General features: G+C 36.4%; 1 protein-coding gene across 10 annotated transcripts in view; it reads left to right on the top strand.

Moving 5' to 3' along the window:
* The window catches only part of dtnba (dystrobrevin, beta a), a 493,032-nt gene that overhangs the window by 140,183 nt on the left and 337,799 nt on the right, over positions 1-15,050 (top strand). For all 10 annotated transcript variants that reach the window (XR_011340480.1, XR_011340479.1, XM_069886546.1 and 7 more), the window contains exon 11: positions 8,274-8,398. Coding sequence is in view for 8 of the 10 variants with exons in the window: in XM_069886546.1 (XP_069742647.1) it covers positions 8,274-8,398 (125 nt within the window). In the remaining 2 variants the exon portion in view is untranslated. The remainder of the gene's footprint in view (positions 1-8,273; positions 8,399-15,050) is intronic.

The raw sequence follows: 15,050 nt of genomic DNA, 5'->3' as shown, positions 1-15,050 counted from the left end.
TTTGATTGGAAATTAATTTTTCTGTTTGTGTGAACAGTTTTTCAAATCAAATGTGGAGTATTTATTTTTGGCATATGGAGGTAAGGTTCTTCATATTCAAAGCAGCCCTGAAGAGAGATTTTGGGAGCAGGAAAGAGAAAAGATCGATTTTGTTTTCCACTATGAACAGATCTGAAAAGTTGCAGTCAAAGTATCTGAATGATAATTTGCCATACATTTAATGTGCCACATGAGCTGGACATTTCTGCAGTATTCTACAGCAATTTCCTACTAACCTGCCACTTTGACACTTCAGAGACTTTGACACAGCTGCTTCGTTCTGAGATATTTGTGTATTTTTTATGCTATGCCTGCCGGGATTGGGGGAGGGGTCATTCCAGCCCCAGCTTTTTTCCAACAGCAGGCACAGTAACAGTGCCGGAACACCATATGTGTAAAAGGGATGATCCTGCATTTCAGCACCATGATGGGAAAATATGTGTTAGTATACCATATTTTTTTTTAAGAGTGTATTTACAAGTAAGCATTTAAAACTTGGACAAAACATGAAAGTCAGACAACAGGAAAAATCTTTTTAATAATAATACCAGTGTCCCACTCTCTCCCAATGGCCCGCTGCCTGCTCTCTGTTGCTGTGGGCCACTCATGGAGATGGTTGAGGGCAATCACAAGTGTGACTGGGTGCACCACCAACCTAGCAAGGTATCATTCCCAGTACATCAATGATTTGATACTAGATCTGCCAGATTGAGCTGCCATTATACAGCAAATGTAAAAGGCAGTCTCGATTTGGCTGACCATGAGTAGTCACTGATGTGTTGCTGGGAGGAGACTGAGAGGTAATTTAAATCATAAGCACATAATTCATGGTTTTGACAGGACAGATGTGGGTGGCTGTTGATCTTTCAAAATAGGGCTTTATTGGGGCATGTCACATCAGGTTGGAGAACCTAGCTCTCCCAAAAAAGTTTTAAAAAAGTGTTTTTTAAAAAAAAAAGAAAGAGATAGAAGGGAAAGAGGAAAAAAAATTTAAACTAACAGAGAACACCCTAAAGATTTCTCCAAAGAAAGAAAAAGCTGCGGCTGGCTCAAGAGAAAAACAGCAAAAACAACAAGATAAAGAAGAGAGGCCTACCTTGAAGATGGATCCAGGAGCTGTTCTAAAGGTAGCAACCCGCCTGAAGAAGTCCATGGTTGGGGTGACTCAAGACATTCCACCCATCTGTTCCGACGTCGAGATACCTCCAACAATGGCCGGAGGTCCGAAGGAAGAAGCGTCTCGGCACATGTGGGAGGAGTCGCACATGTGCAGAATGCATAAAATGGGAGTAGCACTGGAAGAAGGAAGCAGATACAAACTTCTTCAACAAGGAGAAGAAACAAGAAGAATCAAATTCTAGCGATTTTGAGGAGGTTGTACAATGAGAAGAAGAGGAATCAGAAAGATCTAGCAGGCAGCTGAAAGTTATAAAAGGTAAAACTTTGGGTATGCATGATTTGGATAGACAAATGAAGGGAATGATGAAGTAAAGAAACCAAATTGGAGCTTTAATGTTTATCAGGTGAGAACTAAGCATGTAGAGGAAGTAGTGAATGTGCACAAAAAAGATTTGAAGAGATGGAAGAAAGAGTCAAAGGAACAGAATTTGAAATTGATTCAATTAAAGATCAGAAGGGGAATATGCAAACTAATTCTACTACTGTTCGAGATCACGTGGCCCAAAAACTGGATGCTCGAGAAATTTTCAGTAGAAGAAATAACATAAATATTGTTGGACTTGAAGAAGGAGATGTTGTTAGACAATTTTTGCAATGTTGAATCCCATGGAGTCAAAGAATTTCAGGGAGATATTGATATAGAAAGAACACATTGAGCTTTAAGACCTCGACCACAACCAGATCAAAAGCTGCATGCAATACTGGTTAAATTCTTTCATCATCAAGTACGAGAAAAGATTTTGGAACTGGCAGCAAAACAAGCAAAGGAAAGACCAGGATCTTTCGAATATAATGGAAATAAGATCTTTTTCTATCCAGATACAAGTTTTGGATTGTTGAAGAAAGGAATTTCATCCAATTAAAATATACTGTGGAAAAAAGATTATGCTTTTGATTTAAGATATCCAGCAACCCTGAAGGTTTTTGTTCCATATCCAGCAACCCTGAAGGTTTTTGTTCCAAGAGGCCAAAACAAATTCTTTGCTCAACCAAAGAGGCTAAACGGTATGCTGACTCTCTGCCAGATATTCGTCGTGAAGTGAGGAGATGAGTGCTGAGCAGTAGAGTGCAATTTGAAGGATATTTTGAACAGTAATATCTGTAACTGATGAGGTGTTATCTGTTTATATTTAAATAAATAAACTATAACAATATCTTTGGGAGAGGTGGAAGGCAGGGGTTAATAGCTGCCAGTTTGGGTGGGCATGGAAGAGAGTACTGTTGTTTGTGTATAACATTAGCAGGGGTCTCTAGTTTTTTTCTGTCTTTACAGGGTTTTCTTTACACATTCTTTCCATTTGAAATAGTTAATAACCACAGTTTTAAATATTATATAGGAGAATTAAGAGTTGGAAGAGATGAGGTATGGGTGAGAGAAGGTATTATTATCATAATACTTAATGGGTGAAATGACAAATTTTGTAAGTATTAATTTTAATGGGATTAAAAATCTGATTGAGGATTTTTGTGAGTTTATGGAAAAGCAAATATGAATATTTTTTAAATTCTAATTCAGTAATGAATAACTTTGTTTTATGGGATGTAATGAAAGCATATTTAAGAGGTCATAATAAATTCTACATCTAAGATTTAAAAAGATTATATGCAAGAAGCAGAACAAATTGAAAAAAATAATAGAAACAATTTGCATATACAATCAAATAGAGGAAAAACATTGATAAATAAGAAATTAAAGTATAATTATTTGCAAACTTATAAAATAGAAAGATATAATGAGAACTAAGCAAAGATATTACAAATTAGAGAGGGCACATATGGTTCTTGCATGGCAATTAAAAACAACAAGTATCTCGAACAATTATAGTAACTAAGAAAGAATCAAATTGGATTACATAAATCACAAGAAATAAATGAAAATTTTCAGGAGTTTTATAAAAAATTATATCAGTCAGAATCATTAAAATATGAAATAAAATAGAATTTTTTTGTCTCAAATAAATTTTCTAAAATTAAATACAAAAGATCAAAGAGTTTTGGCCACTCCATTTACTCAAAAGGAGTTTAAAGAAGCATTGGGTTCATTACAAAATAAGTCTCTGGCAGAAGATGGTTTTCTTTTTTCCCACTGAATTTTATAAAGCTTTTAAGATTTATTAATTTCTCCATTTTATGGAAGTATTAGAACAGGTGGGAGAGACGAATGATTTATTTGAATCATTTAAGACAGCAATAATAAGTAATTCCGAAAAAAGGGAAGGATCCTTTGAAGCCATCATCATATACACCTATTTCATTGTTAATTGCAGATTATAAAATAATATCTAAAATGCTAGCAAATAGAATAGCAAAATATTAACCTTAATTCATAAGTATGGATTATAGTAAATTGTTTTAAAAAAAAACTAGTGGATAATGTAATAAAGCTAATGAGTATAATTTAAGAGAGGAACCCAGTGTAGTCATTACTTTAGACACTGAGAAAGCATTTGACTGATTTGAATGGGATTTTTTATTTAAAATGTTAGGAAAATTTGAATAGCATCAATATTTATAAAAAATATAATCAACCAACCTGAATCTTCTGACTTCTAAAATTAAGATATGTAAGATTTTATTTGATAGTTTTATTAAGGTTTTACTTAAATAATATCTAGATTTTCTCTTTTTTTCTTTCTTTTCTATCAGGCTGTTTGGGAGGAGGGGGAGGATATTTTTTTCCCAAAAATCACTTAAGTTTTAATGTTTTTGAACAATAAAATGTATGTACAAGTTTTAATGCCTATGTGAAATTAAATAATTATTTCAAAAAAAGGGTTTTATCATTCATGAATAAGATAAAGTATGTATCAAAGAGTACTGAATTTGGAACTCTACAGAAGGAGAGTGTGAATGCTAAGTTACTGAATGTATTCAAGATAATCACTGACAGACCTTCAGATATTAAGGGAGAGGAGATTAGTGTAAGGGTGTGGCATTGTGATGAAAGACCATCCCCCACATTGATCCCACCGCAGCACTCTCGAGTTACTTTGTGCTCTGAGCAAGCTGGTCTGTGGGTTTGTCCTCAGTTTGAACAGTCTGAAGCCCCCAACATTATCTTTCTTCATCTGTCAGCAGACCCCAACAAAAAAAACTTTAAAAACCACCCATGCTCCTTTATAAATTGTGTGTGTTTTATTAAATTATGCACATATTTTCCCATGCTCCTTTTTAAATAGTGCACATGTGTATTTTATTTCCATTATGATTTTCCCATCCTCTTCTATTAACTGTGGTGTTACGAAAAATAAAGTTTGATTGCAAACCCTTGTATCCAGACTCGTCTCTCTTGAACTTGACACTTTCTCAACACAACAATGACTAGTGCAGGGACCGGCAGTGGGTCGTTGGGAGAGTCTCCCGACAGCATACCACCAGCCATTTTTTTAAGGAAAAAAATGTGGGTCTTGTATGCTGTCAAATACAGCTTGTTATATGTGACACTAGATGCCGACACTGTTGTGTTATGTGTCCCACATCTTTTTCTACCAGGATGCCAACTTGTTGTGTAAAAAGACACGCAGACCCAGCATTATACCAGCTTTTTTCGGTTCAGTGTAAATGACCAAAGTCAGCTTAATGCCAGGTCTTCTTTATGACAATCTCGCTGGATTTCTGTGAAAAAAAATCTCTATAGAAACAGAGCCACGCAGCATAGAAACAGGCCAGTAGCCCATCAGAATTTGCCTCATTTGCCTGCTCTTGGGCTATATTTCTCAAACTATTTTCTGTCCATTTTACTATCTGAACTTGTCTCGACCACTTCCTCTGGCAGCTCATTCCACATCTTGAATAAATGCACTGAACATTGCTGGGGTGAAAAAATTATCTTTGTATCCACAGGACTGACACCAGTTGATTGGAGGATGGCAAATGTTCTGTTGTTCAAGAAGGACAATAGGGATAATCTTGAGAATAATAGACATGAGTCTTAGACCAGTGGTGGTCAAACGACTGGAAATTATTTTTAAGGACAGGATTTACAAGCATTTGCTAAAGCAATCATATTTGGGATAATCTGCATGGCTTTGTGAGGGGCAGGTGGTGTCTCATAAGCCTAATTGAATTTTTGAGGCAGCGACAAAACAAATTGATGAATGTAGAATACTGGATGTGGTGAAATACGGATTTTAATAAGGCATATTGTCATTGCAGGTTGTTTGATGAGGCTCCCTATGTGAGGCCCATGCAGAAAGTCATGAGGCACGGGGTCCTTGAAAACTTTGCTGCGTGGATTTGGTGTTGGCTTGTCCACAGACTGCACAGGTTGATAGTGGATAGAGTGTACTCTGCCTGGAGATTGGTCACAAGTAGTATTCTGCAAGGATCATTTCTAGATCTCTTGTTCTTTGTGATTTTTAAAAAAATCAGTGACCTGGACGAGGCAGAGGAGGGGTGGGTCACTAAGTTTGCAGATGACACGAAGTTGGAGGTGTTGCGGATAGAGCACGCGATTGTCGTAGGTCACAATGGGATAGAGACAGGATGCAGAGTTGGGTGGAGAAGTGGCAGCTGGAGTTTAATACAGATGTGTGATCATTTTATAAAGTTGAACTTGGAGGAGTACATGGTTAATGGAAGGATTCTTAACAGTGTGGAGGAATAAAGGATCTTGGGACCCAAATCCATTGATCCCTCAAGATCATTGCGTAATTTGATGGGTGGTTAAGAAGGCATTTGATGTGTTGGCCTTCGTGAGCTGGGTGTTGAGTTCAAGAGCCATGAGGTAATGTTGCAGGTCTATAAAAATCTAGTATTGTTATCAGTTCTAGTCACCTCATTATAGAAAGGTTGGACCTTTGGAGTGGGTGCAGAGAAGATTTACCAGGATGCTTTCAGGATTAGAGAGGATGTCCTCTGAGGGTGGTGATGGTGGAGGCTAGTACAAGTGGGAGATTTGACAGACTTTTAGTTGGACAAATGGATGTTAGAAAAACAGAGGTTATGGGCTGTGAGGGAGGGAAGGGTTAGATTGAAGCTGGAATAGGTTTATATAAGTTGGTTCAAGATTATGGGTTGAAGGGGCTGTATGGTTCTATGAAGTCATTCTTGGTGATTGGAACAAACCCTGTCTGCTTGACATTATCCCTGTCTCTTTTTCTGGCAACTATCTGAAACTGAACCTGAGCTCTCTTGTATTTGATGCTGAAAGAAATCTTAGATGATATGTCTGCACCATTGCTGCTTCTGTCCCTGTGACAGTGCTTGACTCCACCTTTACTTCACCTCATATGTTACGAAATGCTCCTCATCACCTTTGCTATAGGAAGGTTGCTCTCTTTCACTTTCAATGTTGCAGCACAGGTGAAAGCCATTTTTCCATGTGGTTTCATGTAAGGTTTCAGAAGAGCAAATGTTTGTTGTCAATGTGAAGGGAGTAAAACAGCTGGATTGTCTTTGTGAAAACTGTCTCTGATGATTCAAGAATAAAGTGTGATTAATTCCATGCAGTGTTGCTGTATGAAATAATAATTAATGTCTGCTATTGTGACAGAGTATTTAGAGGTGGTTTGGGAGGAATTGTTAGAGCAGCTTGCACACACACATTTTAAAACAGAATATTTGCAGGACTTTTGCAGAATGCATTGTGCAGGAGGCAACAAAGTATGGACAGCAGCTTGCCTGGGAGAGCATGTGATCTTTGCAGGCAGGGGAGAACAGTTTTGCTCTCAGAGAGGGAGGGTGTGAAACAGAGAGAGGGAGGAGACAGAAATCAGTTCCAGAAGAACAAGCTGGCAAACCTTGGAAGGCTGCCTGGTCAGAGGGGGAGATTGGCAGTGTGAAAGGTGACATGAAAGAAAGGAGAACCCTGAAGGGGGCAAGTTTCGTCAGCAAGAATGATTGAGAAGGAATCAGTTGTGGATGTCCTGGAAAAGAAATCTCTCTCTGAAAACCAGCAAGAACCCTCCTGAGTGGTAACCATTTGCCTGTTAAGTACCAAAGACTGGTGAACTTTGTTAAGGCTCACTTCTGTGCACAGTACAAGAATTGCCTGCGACCAGTGAGATTGGACTGTGAACCAAAGAAATTTTCTAATCTTAAATATACATTATACATACCCGCGCTTAGTATTAGAGGGGGAGGGATTAAGTAGTTAGGTTAATTAAGTAATAAGTTAAAGTTTAATTCTGTTTTCTTGTTCAAATATAATTAAAAACAACTTTTGTTTAAGTGACCCTGTGTTGTGGTGCATATCTATTGCTGCTAGTTTTCGGGGTCCTCTGGACTCTGTAACATTATCATATAGCAAACTTCAGTATTGCAAGAAATCAAAGCTGAAACAACCTTAGCCTTGTTTTATTCCACTGATGGCTTTTTTCTTCCTTCTCATCCACCCTAGATGCAGTGAGATAAAATCCAGTTCATTACTTCTTTAATTTTAACCATAATTATTTAAGCTGCCAGTCATCATTTGTTGCACTTAAATATTGAAATGCATCTTTGTTTAATCATTTATTTAGAATGTGGGACATCACAGAACAATACAGGCCCTTCAGCCAAGGGTATTGCGCTGACCTACGTAAACTTCCACCTCAACAATTTAATCCTTCTTGACCTCGCACACATCACCCTCTGTTCTTCTGACATTCCACTATGTTCAATAATGCAGGGTTCCAGGCGGTGAATGGTGTGTGTGTCGAGAGCTGGGTCCGGTGTTCCTTTATGTTTCAATTTTCTTTGACAAACAGAAACCCACAGGGGAACTGTGATTGAATTTTGAAGTGCTGAATTTCAGGCTTCTGTATTTTCCACTTTTCTATCTGGTTTACCAGAAGCTGTGTGATTGATTTAAATGTATTAAACTACATTCATTGTTGTTGTACCAAATTTTATTTGAATGCCACTGAGAACCTTTTGTCTGATGCATGAGGCTTTTGATTTGTTTGGTTGAAATGTAACTTGTGTTTCTCAACTCTGTTCAGAATGAGTAGCTCATTAAATTTTTCTGATTCCAGTTATTGATTTACATTATTTTTTTTTTTACGAAGTGCTTGAGGATCATATACATTGAACTTTTTGATCTGTTCCCTTCACTTGGCTATTTTTATTTTCAGAAATCACCGGCAAAGAAGTTAGGCCACGCAATTAGCAAATCCCTTGGATGTGTACCAAGTCGAGAGCCACCTCATCCGATATATCCCGAGATGCCAGAAAAGCCACTAGATTTGGCTCATGTAGTGTGAGTTGTGCATTTTATTGGCAAATACGCTTAAGCTTGATAGGACACTTTTGATTTATATGATATTATATTGGGAGAGCTTTATTGTTATTTTTCTTTGAATATATATTATTCTTTGAATAATATGTATCCACCTTGAAAAGCTGCTCCATGATAATCGGTGGCAACAATGAAATGCATATTCTGTATTTGGAATAAAGCTAATTATCAATGAAAGCAAAACTCTGCTGAACTCAAGTTTCTGAAAATGGCCACATGAGAATAGTTCTTGGTGAAGTTGAAAGATCAGAAAAGAGAGTGAAATCCAGATTTCATAGGAACAGAGAGTCCATTCATCTGTGTCAATCAACAAAGTCGAGCTGGATGTGAATAATACTATTAACACCTCCTTCCTCACTGATTGTCCAATTTAACACACGCCTGTTGATCCCAGCCTGTGTATCCACAAATCAATAAGCACGTGAAGTTTTTTCGATATACAAGCTGAAGAAAGTGAAAATTGCTAAAATTCTTAAATGACAATGTTAATGTACTTTTCATGACTTTAAAAAAAAATATGAACATTAATCTTGCTTTTTTATTTTTCCACCTGCATGAATGAGTTGCATATATGATGATTTTTTTACTTGTTGAAAGAAACCTGCCCAAACAAGATGCCCTGCAATTATTTCACTTTGCCTTTCATGTGGCTAACATGCAGTTGACAGATTCAGTTGTGCTTTAAAGAAAGTTCAGAACTTTTGCAAAATGCAGAGTTAGCGCAGCTTGGTTAAGTTTCTGGTATGCAGCTTTCAGTCAAGACAATATTTTGAACCTGATGCAAGTGGGAACAGATATCATCCCAAAAACTGTTGGTGCTTTGTTGTTGAAGTAATTCAGTTTGATCGGTGAGCTCATTTCAAATTTATCCTGTTTGATTTAGTCAGAGGCAGGGACAGTCTTTTTCTACCAGTAAATCAGTTGTCAAAGTGTTTGTTCTTTGCTTTGGCCCTATCGATCTGTTGATCAGAATTTTAAAAAAAGTCAAGAAGTACATTTTAAAATGTAACATTAATGCATATTGAATGTCAAATTATTCAAAATGTATCTGTTTCTAAATAAAATTAAGAAAAGTAAAAGCATCAACAGAAGATTAAGTTGGTCATGGGGCTCCCCTCATTGAAATGGGCAAATTGTCTAAAAGTAATTTACAGGGTATTAATGTTACATTTGGAGCATGAACACTGCAGAATCTTGAGTCTGTGTTTTGGGAATAATTTTATTTGCATATATCAAATTAATATCTTTCATTGGTAAGTCTACTTCAACGTATTTCCAATATTTCATTGAAAATCCTGTCATCACTCTGGGCTCACAGCTGGGTTTCAGAAAGTTTGGCCTTCCACAGCTGGATCTGGTAAAGGTGCATATGGGTGGTGATTATGGCACCTTTCAAGGTCTTGGAAAGAAGATGGAGAAGCCAATTCTGTCAATTAATTCAATGTCACATATTCAAAATTGATTTAAATCCTGTAGAATCTCATTACATTGAATTGCTTTCGTTGCCATTCATTGATGGGAAACACTAAGCTCTGAATGGAGTTAGTGCATATTACTCTAAGTGTGTCCCTACCTACACTTTACACTTTGCTCAGTCTATGTGCTCTCGAAGTAACACTGATAAATCTGCTGAAAACTTGTGTAGGAGATTTGACAACGCTGAAATTGTAGACCCAAGCAAATGTTTTGTGCCTCATTGCATTACTTACTTCAATCTTGGTGGTTAAGTCTTTTCATAAGTGTGTGAGATAAAGTTGAAGTAAGGCAAAATTTAAGTGATTCATTTTTCACTTCCTGCAGAGATGATGCTCTATGACAATGGTTTCCCAGTGACACTGCATATTTATTTTAGGAACTTCATAAGACAGGCTGTATTCTTTGTTCTATGTAACCTTTGTAGGCTAATTTTGAAAACAGTAGAAATTTAAATATTGCAGTACTCAAATATAAACATTCCTGGAATATTTGAGGAATGCTTTCCTTTAACAAATCCTACCTGGTCTGTATGTATCAGTTAGTAGATAGCATCCTAATCTACTAGTTAACGCTTTCACTAGTAGCTATAATCAGCATTTAACAGCGAAATTGTTCTATATAATGAAATTTTTAATGGATCATTGTTTTTATTTGTTTGATCAGTAATGTTAGCTTTTGAGATGATTCCGGAAGAGTCTGTGTCTCTACTGCTTGGTCCAGAACATCCATTAATAGGGGCATAAGCAACTCTTTGAATTGCCTTTAAAACTCAAGGGAATCCATCCTCCCCTGGTGATTTATTAGCTTATAGGGTACCCAGGGGCTTTTCAATTTCTCCTCTTGTAAAGTGGGTGTCTAGTTCTATCTTTTCTCTCTCATAAGTTTTGAAGTTCAACATTCAACAGAAATTCTTCCATTTTATTCTCGTCTCCTAGTAATTCTGATTTAAAAAATTTTGTGTAATATTGCCAAAAGATGTAATTGATTTCCTTTTGTTTATATAATTAGATTATCTGTCTCTATTTTTAGTGTTTATTATTCTTGATGACTTCTCTGTTTTAACTTGCAAGACAAGACTTTATGTGCCCGTTTGCCTAACTCTTTTTTTAGTTTTTAATATAGCTTTTTCTGTTCAATATACTTTTAATGTATCTTATCTTTTTTGTTTTCTATTAGTCTTCTTGTAGTCCTGTTCTGATTTTTTTTTCTAATTCTGTAAAATATTTCTCCGAACAGTTTATTTCTGCCATATATTCTCTTACAATTTTTTGTATAGGATATAATTTGTCCCATATCAAAAAGCTATTATTAGTAGATGGCTGATTTGTTTCACAAATTATTTATATTCTTCTCTTGATAAACTTGCAACAGTCTTTTAAGTAACATGGCATTGAGATGCCATCTGTATGCATTTTCTTGCTTTTCCATTATTGCAATAGTTAATGTTAGTGGTGAGTGGTCTGATAAAAGCCTCTCTAGGTATTCTGTTGTTATCACTACTTTTTAGCTGGACAGACATTAAAAATAAATCAATCTCTGTATATGAATCATGTACCCTTGAGTAAAAGGAGTAGTCTTCCTCTGGGACTTAATTGTCTCTATATAGCGATAAGATTTAGATCCTTCATATATGAAATTGTGGTTTCTGTCACTTTCATTATTGTTCTTGCTGATTTATCTCATATTGGGTCCAAGTAAAAATTAAAATCTCCGACCAATATATTTTGTCTTCCCTCTGCTGTTTTTAAGAAGATATCCTTCATAAAGGCTTCATCGTCATAATTTGGGGCATAGATATTCATAAGTGTCCATGCTTCTCCATAAATTTTACAATGTGCCATTACATATCTTCTGGCCTGATCAACCAACGTGCCTTGTATCAATACTGGTGTACTTTTATTAATTAGAATCGCTACTCCTCTTGCCGTTGAACCAAAAGAAGACAATATTATTTGTTTTACCCATCATCTTTTCAAATTATCATGTTCCAATTTAGTAAGATGCACTTCCTGTAGAAAGATTATATCTGCTTTTAATTTATTTAATTATGTCAAGACCCTTTCCCTTTTCACCGGTGAATTTAACCTGTTAATATGAAGACTAATAAACTTGAATATTTTATCCATACCATTTTTCAAACAAATATTATATAACAAAATCTTTCCTACTTTTAAAATAATACTGCAGCATTTCCCTTTTAAGGAACATACACATTTCTCCTTTTAAAAACACACACACACTTTCTTAGCTCTGATAGTGACGTAAGCAGTAAAACCTAGAACCCGCCAAAAAAGGCCAGCAGAATTTTCTGCAGAAGACCCCTCCCTTTAGCACCATCTTTTCAAACCGCTCCTCTCCCAGTGCAATTTTACCCTTTAGATTGGAGTCCCCATGCTGCCACTTTCCTCTCACTTTCCTTTCTCTCCAGAACTCTCCATGTATATTGCAGTGATTTCTTTTTTTTGCAGTAAAAATAAGATGGTTCAATACTGCAAGATTGAAATAAGATACATTTTTTTAGTTTATCCTGTTTCAAAACTGTCTTTTCAATCTTCTTATCTGGCAGCTTTAATCATTTTGCACTTTCATAAAACTTCCTCTTCTTCCTTAAGTCATTGAGTATTTTAAGTTTTTGAAGTTTACTTCATCAAATTCTTTTCTTTGTTTGACCAAGGCAGAGCTAAAGTTCTGAAAAAAACATTACTTTTTCTTTGTCCACCGTTAATGGGCCATTGTTATTTTTTGAATATCCGTATGCTGCTCCCAAGATTGTATCTTGCTTCTGGTAACGTAAAAATCTCACCAAGACTTGTCGTGGTCATTGATTGTCGATTCTTCTGGGTTGGAGGGTCCGGTGAGCCCTTTTAATTTGCAGCCTTGCATTTAGGATGTCTTATCCCAGCATTTGTGGGATCCATGTTTCAAAAATTCTCACCGAGTCTTTTCCCTCGATTCTTTCTCTCAGTCCAATGATTCTTACATTGTTATGTCTGCTGAAATTTTCCATATGTTGATCTTGTCCATCATTCCTTTTCTATCTGTGTCTCATGTTTTTGCTTTTTCTTCCAGAGTCTTTAGCCTGTCTTTTGTTTTGTCCAGCTCAGCCTCCACTTGTGTCATTGGTTCCATTAACAATTTCTTTAATTTCCAGTATGATTTAAACCTTTCAATTTTCTGTCTAATTTGGGTGCTAACAATTCATCTTATCAACAATCCACTGTTATAATTGAGAATATGGCACGTGGTTTGATGTCAGTTTTAGGAGGTTGACTGTCATCTCCTGTGTTTGAAATCTGTACCTTTTTATGCTCTGGTGGTTTAGATATGGAACGTCATTATTAAACAGAATCCATTATCACAGATGTGTTTACGTTTCATACTTGATCAGTCAGTGACTTCAAACTACCATTGGTCAAGTTTCATAGTTCATCCTACAACGTTGACTGAGAAATGTGTAAAATTCCCTCATCATTTGTCACTTTGGATAACAGAAAATATCTGGTAGTGCTGTACAGTTGTTATATAGATCAGTTTAAATAAATAACAAATCAAAATGCATTCGGAAAATCTTGCCCTCAATTTCACCAAAACCAAGGAGGTTATTGTTGATTTTAACTTCTCACAGCTAGAAGGTTCAGAAGCCTGAAGGCTAGCCTCTTGGTTCAAAAACAGTTTCTTTCCAACAGCTATCAGTGTCTTCAACCTCCCCTTGGTACATTAATCATGGGCGCTCCGACATCACAAAAGGACTGTTTGCACTATTGCAAGTCACTTTTTTTGCACTAGGATTACTGTGAAAATTTATTGATGTATTTATTGCTTTTTAATTACAGAAAGTTTACTTTTTTATTTACAAAATAGTTGTTCAGCTGCAGCAAGTTAGAATTTTGGTGTGTATGAACATTGTACAGTGAGTATTGACAATAAACTTATCATTATACTCAAGAACTGGAATTTGTGCAAATTGCATGTTGAGAATTTCTCCATGTTTTGAAAGGGAATAAAACTTTTAAAGAAATCAATTGTTAGGGAGTCACAGAGTCTCATTTGAACTCAAGTATACAATAAGTGGCTCCTGGTACCTAAGAACATAAAATCCAATGCTTGTTTCTACATTTTGTGACAAACGTTAAGGGACACTCTTTTCCATACTAGAGCTGGATTATCACAAGGTCATTCTATGAATATTGGTCTTGAATATGGACAGTAGAATTCTGGGGTACTTACAAAGAATAGTTGAGAAACAAATCTTTTGGCTGATTCCACACCCCACCATGCAGTGGGTAGGTAGTTTGTAAAACAGCACTTAATCCAGCTTCTTCCCAGATTGCTGTCTCATGATGCAACCTGAAACTACACATCCATCTGTTATGGTTGAAGTCATTCCACACTGTTCCTCCTTCAAGGAGAACCTTTCTTTATGATGAGCTTTGCTTTAATCATTTTCTAATATATAGAGCTGGTGAGCTCAGCATTTTTCGGTTTGAACTATATTTAAGATTGGATACATTTAAAGATTAGATTGTCTATTTTTTTTTGCCACAGGCATGGAATCAGCTTCTGTAATGAATCATTTGGCATTCTTGCTCCCTGTTATGATTCTAGGTAACATTGAGCTGAAAATTCCAAAGAACAAACCCCTTTCCTTCCACCAAGTTGTGAGTTCTTCACCTGTGCTTTGGGAAAGCCAATGCAAGATGTTACAGTGTATAATGGTACTGCTGAAACTGTGTTGATGTAGTATTTTTTCTTCACTGGTACTGTTATGAGTATGTGGGAGTGGTTAAGGGAAGAAAAGCTGTTGGAATAAGAAAGCAAAAAAAGAAGTACCCCTGTCTGTTTTTAAAAAATTTTTCAGCGAAGATGAGTAAGATCATTTCATGAAATGAAGCTTGTCTATGTCCACAGGGAGGTTGGTAGATGTTTATCATCCAGAGCAGGAGAGGACACTGCTCCAGAGACCTGGATTTGATCCTACCTTCCAGTGCAGTGATTGTGCTGTTTGCACCTTGTCTCTGTGCCCATGTAGATTTCCTCCCAGTGCTCTGTTTTCTTCCAACATCTGAAGCGTGCTGGTAAGTCCATTGGTGACTGTAAATTGCCTTTGACCTTGTTGTATGGCAGGAGAATCAGGTGA

This window comes from Narcine bancroftii, chromosome 6, assembly GCF_036971445.1.
Source record: "Narcine bancroftii isolate sNarBan1 chromosome 6, sNarBan1.hap1, whole genome shotgun sequence".
Classification (NCBI taxonomy): domain Eukaryota; kingdom Metazoa; phylum Chordata; class Chondrichthyes; order Torpediniformes; family Narcinidae; genus Narcine; species Narcine bancroftii.
The sequence above is the reverse complement of the archived record's forward strand: the minus strand, read 5'-3'. Positions and strand labels throughout refer to the sequence as shown.